The following is a 12,143-nucleotide window of genomic DNA, read 5'->3' as shown; positions in this document are numbered from 1 at the left end:
TATCAAACAGAAAGCATGGAGTTGAAGACGACAAGCCTTCAGGCACCCAGGTCCCAGGCTATTTAGGGTTCTAGAGACAGGAACCGCAACCTTGAATTGAGCCCAGAAACAAAGAGGCAGCCAGTGTGGCTGTAACAATGCCAGAGTGAAAGGCTGATGCAACCCACCCATCCCAAGTCAACAATCTGACTGCAGCGTTTTGCACCAATTCCATGTACTCTACAAGGGCAACTTCATTTAGAGTGTATGACAGTAGTCAGGTCTGGAGGTTACCAAGACATTAAATCACTGTAGGAAGTTCCGAATTTTCTAGCCAAGGCTACAGTTGATGTACCAGCCAAATTTAGTGAAAGACAACTGCCACCACCCAAGCCTCCAGAATAAGAGTTGGATCAAGGAGCAATCCCAAGCATGGGTTTTTAGTAGGGAGTGCAATCCTATCTAGAATAGGTGAATTCTAGGCTGCTATTAAGCACATTTGTATTCTCCCCTCTTGTACACCCTGTGATGGTTGCATCCTTACATCCAGAAACATCCTGAGCAAGAGAGCAGAGAACAGGGGAGATAAACTTTTGCTGCTCTCTCCTGACAGGTTTACGGTACCTTCAAGAAATATGTCCTTGAGGGTCACACAGCCCTCAGGGACATATTTCTGGAAGGCAAAGAGCATTTCTGGAGGAAGGGGAGATCAACAAAAATCCCCCAAACACATACACACTTTCTGTTGCTTAGGAAGCCTGTGGCTGTGTTAAGAGCAGCCTCTCACTGTAAGGATGCAGTTCCTACTGCATCTTCAGAATGCTGCTCTGGATCCCAGTCAGTGTGAGCCATTGCATACATTCATTTTTAGGTTTTCAAATGTCTGTCACAGAGATATGCTCTGCAGAAGCAGGGAACTTCCTGCTTGGTGCACGTTTGAAGGTTAAATCCATGTTAGCCTCTGTGTACTACACCAGCATAGCGCAGTGGTTAGAATGTTGGACTAGAACCCGGGAGACCCGAGTTCAAATTCCCATTCAGCCATGAAACTCACTGGGTGACTCTGGGCCAGTCACTTGTCTCTCACCCTAACCTACCTCACAGGGTTGTTGTGAAGATTAATATAACCATGCATATAGCTCAGTACTCCTTGGAGAAAAAGTGGGATATACATATGCAGGGTATTGATGCTTTTGAACTTTGGTGCTGGAGAAGACTTTTGAGGATACCATGGACAGCCAGGAAAACAAACAAATGGATCATAGAACAAATCAATCCAGAATTTTCACTCGAGGCACAAATGACCAGATTCAAACTATATTACTTCGGATACATTATGTGAAAACCCAGCAACCTTGAGAACTCCATCATGCTGGGAAAAGTTGAAGGAAAGACAAGATGACGACCAGCAGCAAGGTGGATAGACTCAATTACAACAGCAATGAATGTGCCACTGAGAGACCTTAAAGGCCAAGTTGAAAACAGACCATTCTGGAGGGAATCTATCTATGTGGTCGCTAAGAGTCGACACCAACTTGACAGCATGTAATCAATCAATCAATCAATCACATGCATGCATACATACAACTAAATGTGTGAGTTGGTTATATGAGCTTTGAATGAGCTAACATTTGAAGCTCACCTCTTCAATATACCTTGGATCTCATACCCTGCACAACAAGCTATTTCACATACATGTACTAATTCTCCTTCTAAATCCATGCACAGTATGAATGAAAATATTTGAATTAAACGAGCTGAGAAAGAAGATTCCTAGCACAGTATAGTGTTCAGTGTCACTCAGGACTGAAGGAGGGTAGAGGTTTTAGAATTTCAGCTTTTTATTTCTTCGATATTTGCCTGTGCAGCATTTTTAAATGCAAAACATCTGGCTTCTCAAAACACACTTCCAAATATTCGTGAAAATGGGCAGCATGGCTTCACAACTTAAAATATCAATGGAACTCAAACAAGAAGCCACTGGATGGCCTCACACACTCAGAAATATATGGCTGAACACTACTTTTCTGTTCTGGAGGCCTGAAATATCACTCTGCATCAGTCAACTTCAACTTTTTCAGTCACATGATGGAGCCATATGCCTGCTAAAGATGCGACGTGTATGGTTTGAATTACGTGAAACCAAGTTCCTGTTTCCCTACAGAACTGGAGCTTTTTGTAGTCTGTGTTTTCTAACTGAAGACGTCACCACATGCAGGAAGCAGTGCATGTATTAAAACGGTTCTTTTCCTCTGAACGGCAATTTTATTTCATCAATCTGAACACAGAACATCAGCCTGTTGCATCTGCAGAATCTTTTCTTGCACGGGTAAGTGAACTACTTTGTTTTAAATACAAAATGTTTTCATCATCAAGACAAACTGGACATATTGTGTTAAAAGAGCTCTGTACTTTCCATCCACCCTCTCCCCTTCTCTAATCCGTTTAAAATGCCACAAATCGGAGTAAAATACCACATCTGGGAAACATGGTTATGAAAACTAAAAAGACCTGGAATTCTTCTATTCTGTTAGAATCCTTTTACAAAACATGACTAATTAAAGTGTCACAGAATCCTTAAGTGTTTGAGAAGCCAGACACCAACTATTTAAAACAAACAGGGAAACATTCTTCTATTTCCACTCAGATTGGAAGGCTGCCCTTCTGCAGATTCAGAGCAAGTCTGAAGCAAGAGTCATACACATAGCGGATTTCAAGAGCAACACGGTGGGCATTATTTCTGTATGAAGAAGAAAGACCTGCTTGTTTCTGTGGTACGGTTCTTCTTCCAGTTAATTTCTTCTTGTATTAAATTCTCCAGATTTCATTCCTCTACCTCTATAAACCCTGTCCTGAAATTTGACCATGATAAAACCAACGTAAAGGCGAGGAGTGTTCAGAAAATATTTCCCTAAGAATTGCAAATAATTTCGCACTATCTAGTTAAAATGACACAGGTCCATTTTAAACTGGTAGCAATGAAACTCCTGCTAGGCGGGGGCTGCTGTTTGGGCAAAGAAATTTTTCTTGCCCTGCAGCAGGAAGGAAGAATGAGGGAGGGGCTGTCATATGCTAAACATCCACCCCAAAATAGTTTCGGTTTCTAAAGCAACAATGCCAAAACATAGTTATGTGGCTTGGAAACTTTCAAATAAGTTGTCAGTTTAAGCCATTAAATTGAAGTCCTCAGTCTTGGGTGTTTTAAGCAAACGCACACAGGGGAAAAATAATTCCACGCCCTGACTCTCTGGAGACATCGGCTCCACGGTGCTTGTGCTTGCCGTCCAGTGCTGTCCCTTGTGTGTTGTGAGGGAATGGTCTGGCTCCATCTATTGGCAGCAAAGGATAATTTATTAGCTGTGTGCCGGAGCCTGAGAACAGGATTCCAGAACTGAATTTACCTTCCCTGCCAAAACAAATAAAAGCCTCACACAGAGTAGCACAGTGCCTGAGAAGGGCTCTCTTAAAAGTGGAATGGTTAAGCACAGAGAGAGAGAGAGAGAGAGAGAGAGAGAGAGAGAGAGAGAGAGAGAGAAAGCAGAGAAAGAAATAAGGCGAGGAAGGAGTTGCAGAAGAAAAGCAAACATCTATAAAGATTTTTTTAAAAGGGGAGAAATTTGTTAGTGGGGCCAATTTTAGTTTACTACATTTTTTAGAATGTACATGACTTTCTGGTATTAACATGGAAATATATGATATCCCCTTATCTGAGTGGTGTTCATACTATGGTCCACAGAAACATTGGGCCATGGGTAGGAGGGACATAGGAAGCTGCCTTATGCCAAATCAGACCATCGGTCCATCTAGCTCAGTATGGTCTGATTGGCAGTGTCTAGCCAAGGTTTCAGGCAGGAGTCTCTCCCAGCCCTACCGGGAAATGCGAGAGAGAAAGAACCTGGGACCTTCTACGTGCAACCATATAGATGCTCTTCCACTGAGCTATGGATTCCTTGGACTCTTAATAGCAGTTCCTCCATGAGAAGATCAGGAATGGCAGAAAAGATTTCCTGGGCGCCAGCTTGCCCACCACTACCCATCTCCCCCTGGAATGCACAATCACAGAGGAGGAGTACAGGGTGTGTACTAGGACATGAAGAATCAACTTTGGCTTTTTTACTCGAACCCCAAGGTCCACCAGTCAGAGCCAGGTAAAAAAATAGTGGCTCGGGGGATGGACATACATTTCAAATTAAGGGTGAAATGCCACAAGGGTGCCTTGGAGCCTGTGCTCAAGACCAGGAGCTTCTTTTCAATACCAGGACTGAGCTCAGAGACCTTTCTCAGACAAAAAATCACATTTGAGATTTCCCCAGACTTTCTTTTTTGCTATTAAACAATTGGAAGGAAGGAAGCCCTGCTGATCTTATCCTCTTTCCCAGCTATTTTTATGTGGTTGCTGTTTGTTTTAAAGTTAGGGGACCTGATCGTGAGGTTGCCCATGCCATGGATGGTTTGGCCATAAGTGAGTCTGAGCTGGGAAGTTCCCAGTTCAAGTATCATCTTAGCCATGATGAACTCAGGCGGTGGCCTTGGGCAAGCCACCATTCTCTTAGCTTTTGCCACCACCCCTGTAACATAGAATTAACAAGCTTGGCCTACAATGCAGGGTTGCTATTAAAGATTACTGCAACAGTGTAGGCGTTAAACACTCTACAGCAGGGGTTCTCAAACTTGGGTCCTCAGATGTTTGACTACAACTCCCATCATCCCCAGCCACAATGGCCAAAAGCTGCTGTGGATGGGGATGATGGGAGTTGTAGTCCAACATCTGGGGACCCAAGTCTGAGAACCCTTGCTCTAAAGCAGGGGTGGGCAAACCTGGCCCTCCAGCTGTTGCCCAGCCCTGCTTTAAAGCATTTCTTACATTATTATATTATAATAATAACCGGATGGCTCCGGTTTGTGAAGATGTGCTGGCTTTCAACAAACACATTTCTTCTTTTAGCAAACCATCTTGAGGGGTTTTTTTAACCCTCCATAATTAACTCACAAATGACTTTTCAATCTAACTTAGATTAATGAAACAGAATTCATTTTAGTTGCTGAATGGAAAGGAATTAATCCCCTTTACATCAAAATCATATTCTGTGCTGAGCGTTGGCTGTCAGCAGCGCAGACAAATAAATCCCCGCTCTCCTCCCCCTGCAACACAGTCTTATATTCAAGATGTGCAAAGTCTACCTTCCTTTGCCCACATCTGGGTCCTGATTTCAAAACAATCTCATCATAGACAAGTTTGCTCTTCCGTTGATAGCTGCAGTTGCTGCCGCAGAGTCACAGAATTACTCAAGATTACCCCAGAGGAAGTGTCTTGTAGATGACATCTAGAGTCATTCGCCCAATGCCACAGAAATACAGCAAGCTTAGAAAGGAAGAAATCCTACAATGCCAGGAGGAACAGAAGCTGACACAGAAGCAAAGATAACTATTTGCTTATGTAAATTCATTTGTATCCTGCTTTGCACAATGTAGTCAAAGCGGCCGGCGCATGCACACACACCAGAAAAAATCAGTCTTATAAGACAATAAAAAGAACCAGCACCAAGTAAACCATAGCAGAGATCATGCACCAAATGCCTATCAAAATAGAAAACTTTTCAAAACCTGTCTAAAAGCCAAATGAGAGGGAGTCTGTTGGCTCTCCCCAAGAAAAGAATGCCCCGATTCTGGCAACACCACCCCAAAGGCCCTGTGTGTCCCAAGCTACTTAAGGAACTGGCTACTCAAGAGTGGGACAAAAGAGCACAGCTTCCAAAGCTGAGCTCAGACAGGTTCATCTGGGCAAAGGTGGGCCTTAAGGCAGCCTGGTCCCAGGCCATTAAAGGCTTTAAAAGCTTAACACCACCCATTTAAATTGGCCTCAGAAACAAAGAGATAACCAACCAATGCAGTTGAAACAAGGTTGGTGTAATGGGTTTCGGATGCTAAAATCCTACCAATGCCTCCTACTCTTCCACTTTGTTGTTTATGGCAGCATGTAGGTTTCAGGATCGGAGACAGTATATACTGTTGGATTCCAGTTTCAATGTAGCAACAGTGGGGATGGCTATTGCCTTCAAACCTGCTTCTGATCCTCTCAAAGGCATTGGGTAGGTCACTGTGGAAAACAAAGGACAGGGCGTAGATGAACCTTTGGTCTGACTGAGCCAGGGCTCTTCACACCCATGAGAGCTAAATTGAACTTCCAGATTCAGAAGCAGTCTACCTCTGAATAGGATCGTAGGAAGCTGCCTGTACCAAGTCAGACCACTGGCTCATCTAGCTTAGTGTTGTCTATACCAGGGATTCTTAATGTTGGGTCCCCAGATGTTATTGGAGTTCAACTCCCATAATCCCCAGTCAAAAGCCACTGGGCCTGGGAATTATGGGAGTAGAAGTCCAATAACATCTGGGGACCCAGTGTTGAGAATCCCTGGTCTATACTAACTGGCAAAAGCTCTCCAAGGTTACAGGCAGGAGTCTCCCCGAGTCCTATCTGGAGATGTTGCCAGGGAATGAACTTGGGACCTTCTGCATACAATGCTCTTCGCTATGCCTCCATCCTCCAAGGGGAACATCTTACAACGCTCACATGTAGTCACCCATCCAAATACAAACCAAGACAGACCCTGCTTAGCAAAGGGGACATTTCATGTTCACTACAGGACCAGCTCTCCTCCCCACTTGCTGGGTGAGAAAGAACTATTCCTTTCACTTGTGGGTTATTCCCTTCACCAGAGGCATCTGTTCACTGATGCATCAGGGTTCTTCTGATGTTCTTTATTGTCGATAGTTGCCCAGAGAGCTGCATTTTGGTTGAAGAGGAGGCTATACCTTTTCAAACAAAGCAAACAGAGCAAAAATCTTATTTTTAAGCACACTCTAGCATATTTATAGCCCAGTTCCATGCATGTTTACTCAGAAGTAAGTCCCACAGGTTTCAACAGGACTTTCTTCCAGGTGCAGGACGAAAGCCTTAAATTAACAGCGCAACTTTAAAATGCAGCATTATTCCTCTTTTAACATTGAAAGGACCCTACTAAAGAAACATAAGCTATGGAGGAAAAAGCCTTATGGATGAACACTATTCCATTATTAGATGAAGCTCTATGGAAAACTTCTGATAAGGAAAAGACTCAAGGCACTGCAATGTCCCTACGATTCATTGTATAGACACACTCTGCTTGAACAGATCAGCTTTGCATGCTATTGAGTGATAGGAAGAAACCCCAGTATTAAATCTGAGGATTAATGCAAAAACTGTGTTACAAAGGAAGCAAAAGATAATAGCAAACATAGCATGCTATATTTTTTAATTGCAGATATGCAAAAACATCTTTTAATGCTTTCTCAAAGCTGGGGCAGCCGAAGCCGATTTTTTAAAATGTGCAAATAATTACAAAACCAAAAACTCCATATAGTCTTTCTGTACAGTTATGAAGCCATTTTAAATGTGATCTTATTGTGAGACAAGCTATATATCTTTATGGAACAACAACAAAAAGCACCCCTGGATAATACTAGCAACAGGTTTTCCTCTTACCAAGTATATGGAAATTACCTTTTTTATAATGAACAAATCATGCTTTTAGGTGGCCTATAAAATTACACATTCCATATTTATTGCAGTCATTTTAGGCAGAGCAAACAGCTATTGTATCTTTTTACATCGTCTGTTATTTGCTTAAGAGGAAAAGTGATGCCTTTTCATGGTAACAGAATCATGATGGTGGCACACTATGGAGCCATTACAGTCTGTTCTCTGTCAGTCTCACCTTAAGAAACCCCTATCTTCAGGAATTTATAACTCTGTTATAAAACACACACACACTCGCTCCCAGCTGGAAGGTAGCAAATAAGACTACAGTCAGATAATGGTGCTAAAACCCGAGATTGTTAAATAATAATCTAATTTCCCTACTCCCTAGCAGCCCCACCATGAGATTACGTATGCCCAGGATTATAGTCAATCTGTCTATTACAAGAAAAATACACTCAAGGCGGCTTATGTTTCTAAAACCATTCAATAACCCTCAAAAATTACAAACCAGTTTGGAATGCAACAAATCAAAAGAGGAGGGCCAAAATGCTGAAGGAGAGCATAGATATCATACTAAACAAAATAGGTCTTCTGACAGCAGCAAAAGTCCAAGCAGGCAATTCTTGGGGCAGGGAGTTCCACAGCTGAGGTGCTATTACCAAGAAGGTCCTTCACTTTGTCTGTACCAACCATACTTTAGTCCACAGTAGGACTGATCTACCAGGCAGCTTGCAAGGTTGCCTACCTTGACCTGGCTCTTCTAACATCTATTCTTGCTTGTCTCCATGCCCCCCCCCATCCCCCTCTCTTGCAAAATGCTGGTTCCCATCAAACCAGCACCCATACAAAACCATCACGTGCAGTTTTGTGAATGCTTGTTTTTTAGCAAGACGCAAACCCTTCTCCAAAGAAGACTGTTATGTGTGGGTTCTTCATGAAAGCCTCCTGCCACTGGGAGGCTCTGTGGGGTCTTCCTGGGAAGCTGGTTGTCGGGAAGTTCCATGATGGTGTTCCTGCCAGCAGCATATTGTTCCTGCCTGTATTGGTTGGCTCCAAGTAGGGTCAAAGTGATAAGAGTTATTCTGTTAGCAATATTGAGATGAGTGGTTCCTGGTGTTGCGACACTATTTCTAGTGCTATTCTCCATCACTGTGACTACTACACTTTTTATCCCATTCGGCTTTCCATTCAACCTTCCCTTCCCCCAATTTTAACCTCATGGCAATCCTGTGAGTTAGGTTAAGCCAAAGCATGACAAAACCCAGGTGCCAGGAAGCCACAGTGCCTAGAAATTTAACCCTGGTGCCTACACTAGAATATTCAGAGGTAATTCAGAGGTTAGCACCCCTGCTAACTTGGCAAAGAGGCACCTTTTAATGTGGTGATTCTCTTTATTTAGCAGGGGGGAGAGTAACTGGCACTATCCACCCCCAGCACAGTTCCTCCAGTGACTGTTGCTGGTGTCTATCTTATGTTTCTTTTTAGATTGTGAGCCCTTTGGGGACAGGGATCCATCTTATTTATGTATTATTTCTCTGTGTAAACCGCACTGAGCCATTTTTGGAAGGGCGGTATAGAAATAGACATACATACATACATACATAAATGCAGTCTTTATTTGTCCCAGGAATCCTGTTTCTGTTCTAAGTATGTCACTTGTGAAGGGGATAACCCTCCTGGATTGTGATTTTGAGAAGTGCCCATTGTCTGGCTCCTAAATTTTTGGAGTGGTTCCTAGATCCAATGAAAATTTGTCAAAGACTGGGTTAAGCTGAGAACGAGTGGTTGCCATGAATCTAACTGCGAATGGTCCAGAGCGGGGATATGAACTTGGGTCTCCTCAGTCGCAGTATGACACTCTAACCATAGCACCATGCTGGCTTTTGGGCTTGCTGCTAGGGGAGCACTAAATCACAACTACGTGATGCTGAGCTTGCCCTGGCAACAGCTGAATCTCTAATGGACCAACACAGTTACCTGCAATTTTTCTTTCATTTCAGAGAGCAGAATAACCAAGAAACCAAAATCCTTTGCAAGAATGATTTCTCATAACATGTCGTGGATTGAGTACCCAAGCCAGAGTCGAGATTCATTAACCCGTTTTGAAGAGATCATATATTCCAACAACGTAATATCAAGACTGATGCATGGCTACATTGCGCTTTTTGTACCAGTTGGTTTAGTAGCTGGAGTCATTATCTTGGCCATCTTCATCAAGAACTACAGGCAGCATGATTTGGAGAAATTAGACATACTGTTATTCGCTCATACCATCAGCAACCTCTTAATGATTCTTTTCTCATTCACTGTGACAGCAAGGCCAGACTACCTCGAAGTATCCTACTTTGAATGTGGAGTTCTCTCTTTTTTTTCCAATCTGAGTTACTTCAGTTCTCAGTACCTTCTTATCCTAATGGTGCTTAGCATTTTTCTTCATAGGCACCCTCCCCAGAATACATTCATTAAAAAGGCTCATAAAAATCCTTTGATATGTGTTGGATTTGTCCTAACATGTGCCTTTTGTGCTGCATTGATCGTGGTGGCGCTGCTGGGCGTAGAGAATTACGACAAAGGAACAGACTGTCAATTAGATCCTTTATTTGCATGGCCTGAATATGAGATTATTAAATTTACCTTTGGCTTTGGACTTCCATCTTTGTCCCAACTTCTCTGTTTTATTCTACTATTAATGAAAGAAACTCGGCCGGAAATCCATCCGCCAGGACAGAATGTTCATCCTTACTTGACTGTTTTGGTTATAACGATAACCACATTTATGAGCAGCCTATTTTATAACATTATGATTCTCTCCAGGACCAACCTGAAGATACAGAGAAGTATAGGGACACCTCAAAATGAGCTGACAATGAACACTGCAGAGATTCTTCTATTTAGCATGAGCTGTGCCAATTTAGTCATCATACTTTTCCTTCATAAACCATACAGGAGTGGCTTATGGAACATTATAACTAATCTCACTAAAGTTTGCAGGAGGAGACAGGATAGCAACAGATCTGTTGAAATGCCAGAAACTCATACTGAAGTCTCATCCGCGCCCTCTGAAAATGGATCTCCCATGCCGTCCTGAAAATATTCGCATTAAAAGAGAAGACCTAGGTATCTGCTAGCTTGCAAAACCAGAAGGAACAAACAGCTTCCAACTTTCATTGTCCCTACAGAAATATTCAGAAATTTCTGAAGAAGAAATGTTCTCCAGCATGGATTGACTGTTGCAATCAATTGGAAGCTTTGCCAGTGTTACTATGAAATGTTGGCCCTTTCCTTTTGTGTGCTGGTGAATGGACTGCAGAACAAACAGCAAAAACAAATGAGGTCAAGAGTTTTTATGGAGCTTCCATAATACTCCTAGGCAAATAAATCTTTCAAGTTCACAGTGGTTTGTAGAATATAAGTAGCAAATTCCATTATCAAATGGGAACCCGCAGCAGGAAGAAAGAAGGGATATATTGAAATAGTAGGATATTATCCAAGAGAAGCAATCCCTTGATCCTCAAAAATTTTGATCCCTATATGTTCACAAGGGGTGCAATTCACATGCAGGGAGGCTGCCCCCTTTTCTGTATTCTTCAACCAACCCAAAGGCAACAAAGCAAGCAGCCATAGAGTTGTTAGAAATGTCCTGGGCTCAAAATCTTACCCACTAGTACATGCGAGTGCTCCCCAAAAGCTATCTAATTTATGAAATGGGGCAGCACTGCATGCAACTCCAGAAGAACATACACACCCCTAATTCAGAGTCTTCCATTAGGCAGTCAAGCTTTTTCAGTAATTACTCCAAAATGGTGGAATTTCCTCTTATTAAAAGGAAAGTTTCCCCTCTCTATTGTCCTTTCACAGGACAATATTTTGTTTTGTTAAGCCTTTGAGCAAAGTTATATTTCTCTGGAGTGTTTGGTTTTAAAAAAATATATATTATTTTATACTGTATCTTGTGTTGGTTGTACATTTATTTTCAGCTATTTTAATTAATAAATGTATAAATTCCAGGGCAACAAGAACCATAAAAGAACTGGAACCAAAACAAGGGGTTGCAAAAAACAAAACAAAAAAAGAACCCACTGCTGTTTGCAAGAAATTTTCAGACACCCTACCTTCAAGGTATATACTGTTGTGTCTGAAGAAGGGGAAGTGTTATTTTCAGTGGGCCAAGGCATACATACAGTGCTTCTACAAGGAAAAGCAGCTGTTCTGGGCTTGAGGCAAACTAATTCTTTGTGGGGAACTCTTGGATGAGTCGGCTTCAATGCATTGAGTCAAACTATTGCAAAAGACCAATCAACATTATGGTGAGCAATAGCAACATGAAATACCTAGTCTAGAATGAGTTATTGAGGACAATGAGGCACATATTGTAGAGCATATATCCTTGTGTTTATGGTGACTTAACCCCCTAGAAAGAAAAAAACAGGAGCCATGCCAATGGTCATGGCAAGAAGGAAAACCCAAAGGCAAAAAGGACAATGGTTCTTTCATTAAGCTATGTCATAAACAACGTTACAAAGAAGAGTTTCATATAAGAAAACTGAGGTGGATGGAACGAAGCAGCATGAAAGATCTAACGGTATTACACATGTACCCTCCATCAGGGGTAGGCAAAATTGGCTCTCCAGCTGTGGCTGAAGTA

The 12,143-nt window shown here is 42.2% G+C and overlaps 2 protein-coding genes across 5 annotated transcripts in view; one reads left to right on the top strand and one right to left on the bottom strand.

Moving 5' to 3' along the window:
• The window catches only part of LOC128336452 (cytochrome P450 2W1-like), a 172,438-nt gene that overhangs the window by 131,930 nt on the left and 28,365 nt on the right, over positions 1–12,143 (bottom strand). The gene's annotated exons all lie outside the window — the stretch shown is intronic.
• LOC128336455 (uncharacterized) lies at positions 2,183–11,446 on the top strand. Of its 2 annotated transcripts, XM_053276143.1 has the most exons (3): positions 2,199–2,308; positions 2,627–2,753; positions 9,499–11,446. In XM_053276143.1, exon 3 carries the CDS (start codon positions 9,537–9,539, stop codon positions 10,584–10,586), a length of 1,050 nt encoding a protein of 349 aa, XP_053132118.1. In that variant the 5' UTR covers positions 2,199–2,308; positions 2,627–2,753; positions 9,499–9,536; the 3' UTR covers positions 10,587–11,446. The 2 variants fall into 2 exon arrangements, with proteins under 2 accessions (XP_053132117.1, XP_053132118.1); XM_053276142.1 differs by lacking the exon at positions 2,627–2,753 and having other exon boundaries at positions 2,183–2,308.

This window comes from Hemicordylus capensis, chromosome 13 (genome assembly GCF_027244095.1).
Source record: "Hemicordylus capensis ecotype Gifberg chromosome 13, rHemCap1.1.pri, whole genome shotgun sequence".
NCBI lineage: Eukaryota > Metazoa > Chordata > Lepidosauria > Squamata > Cordylidae > Hemicordylus > Hemicordylus capensis.
This window is presented reverse-complemented; position numbering and strand designations above follow the sequence as displayed.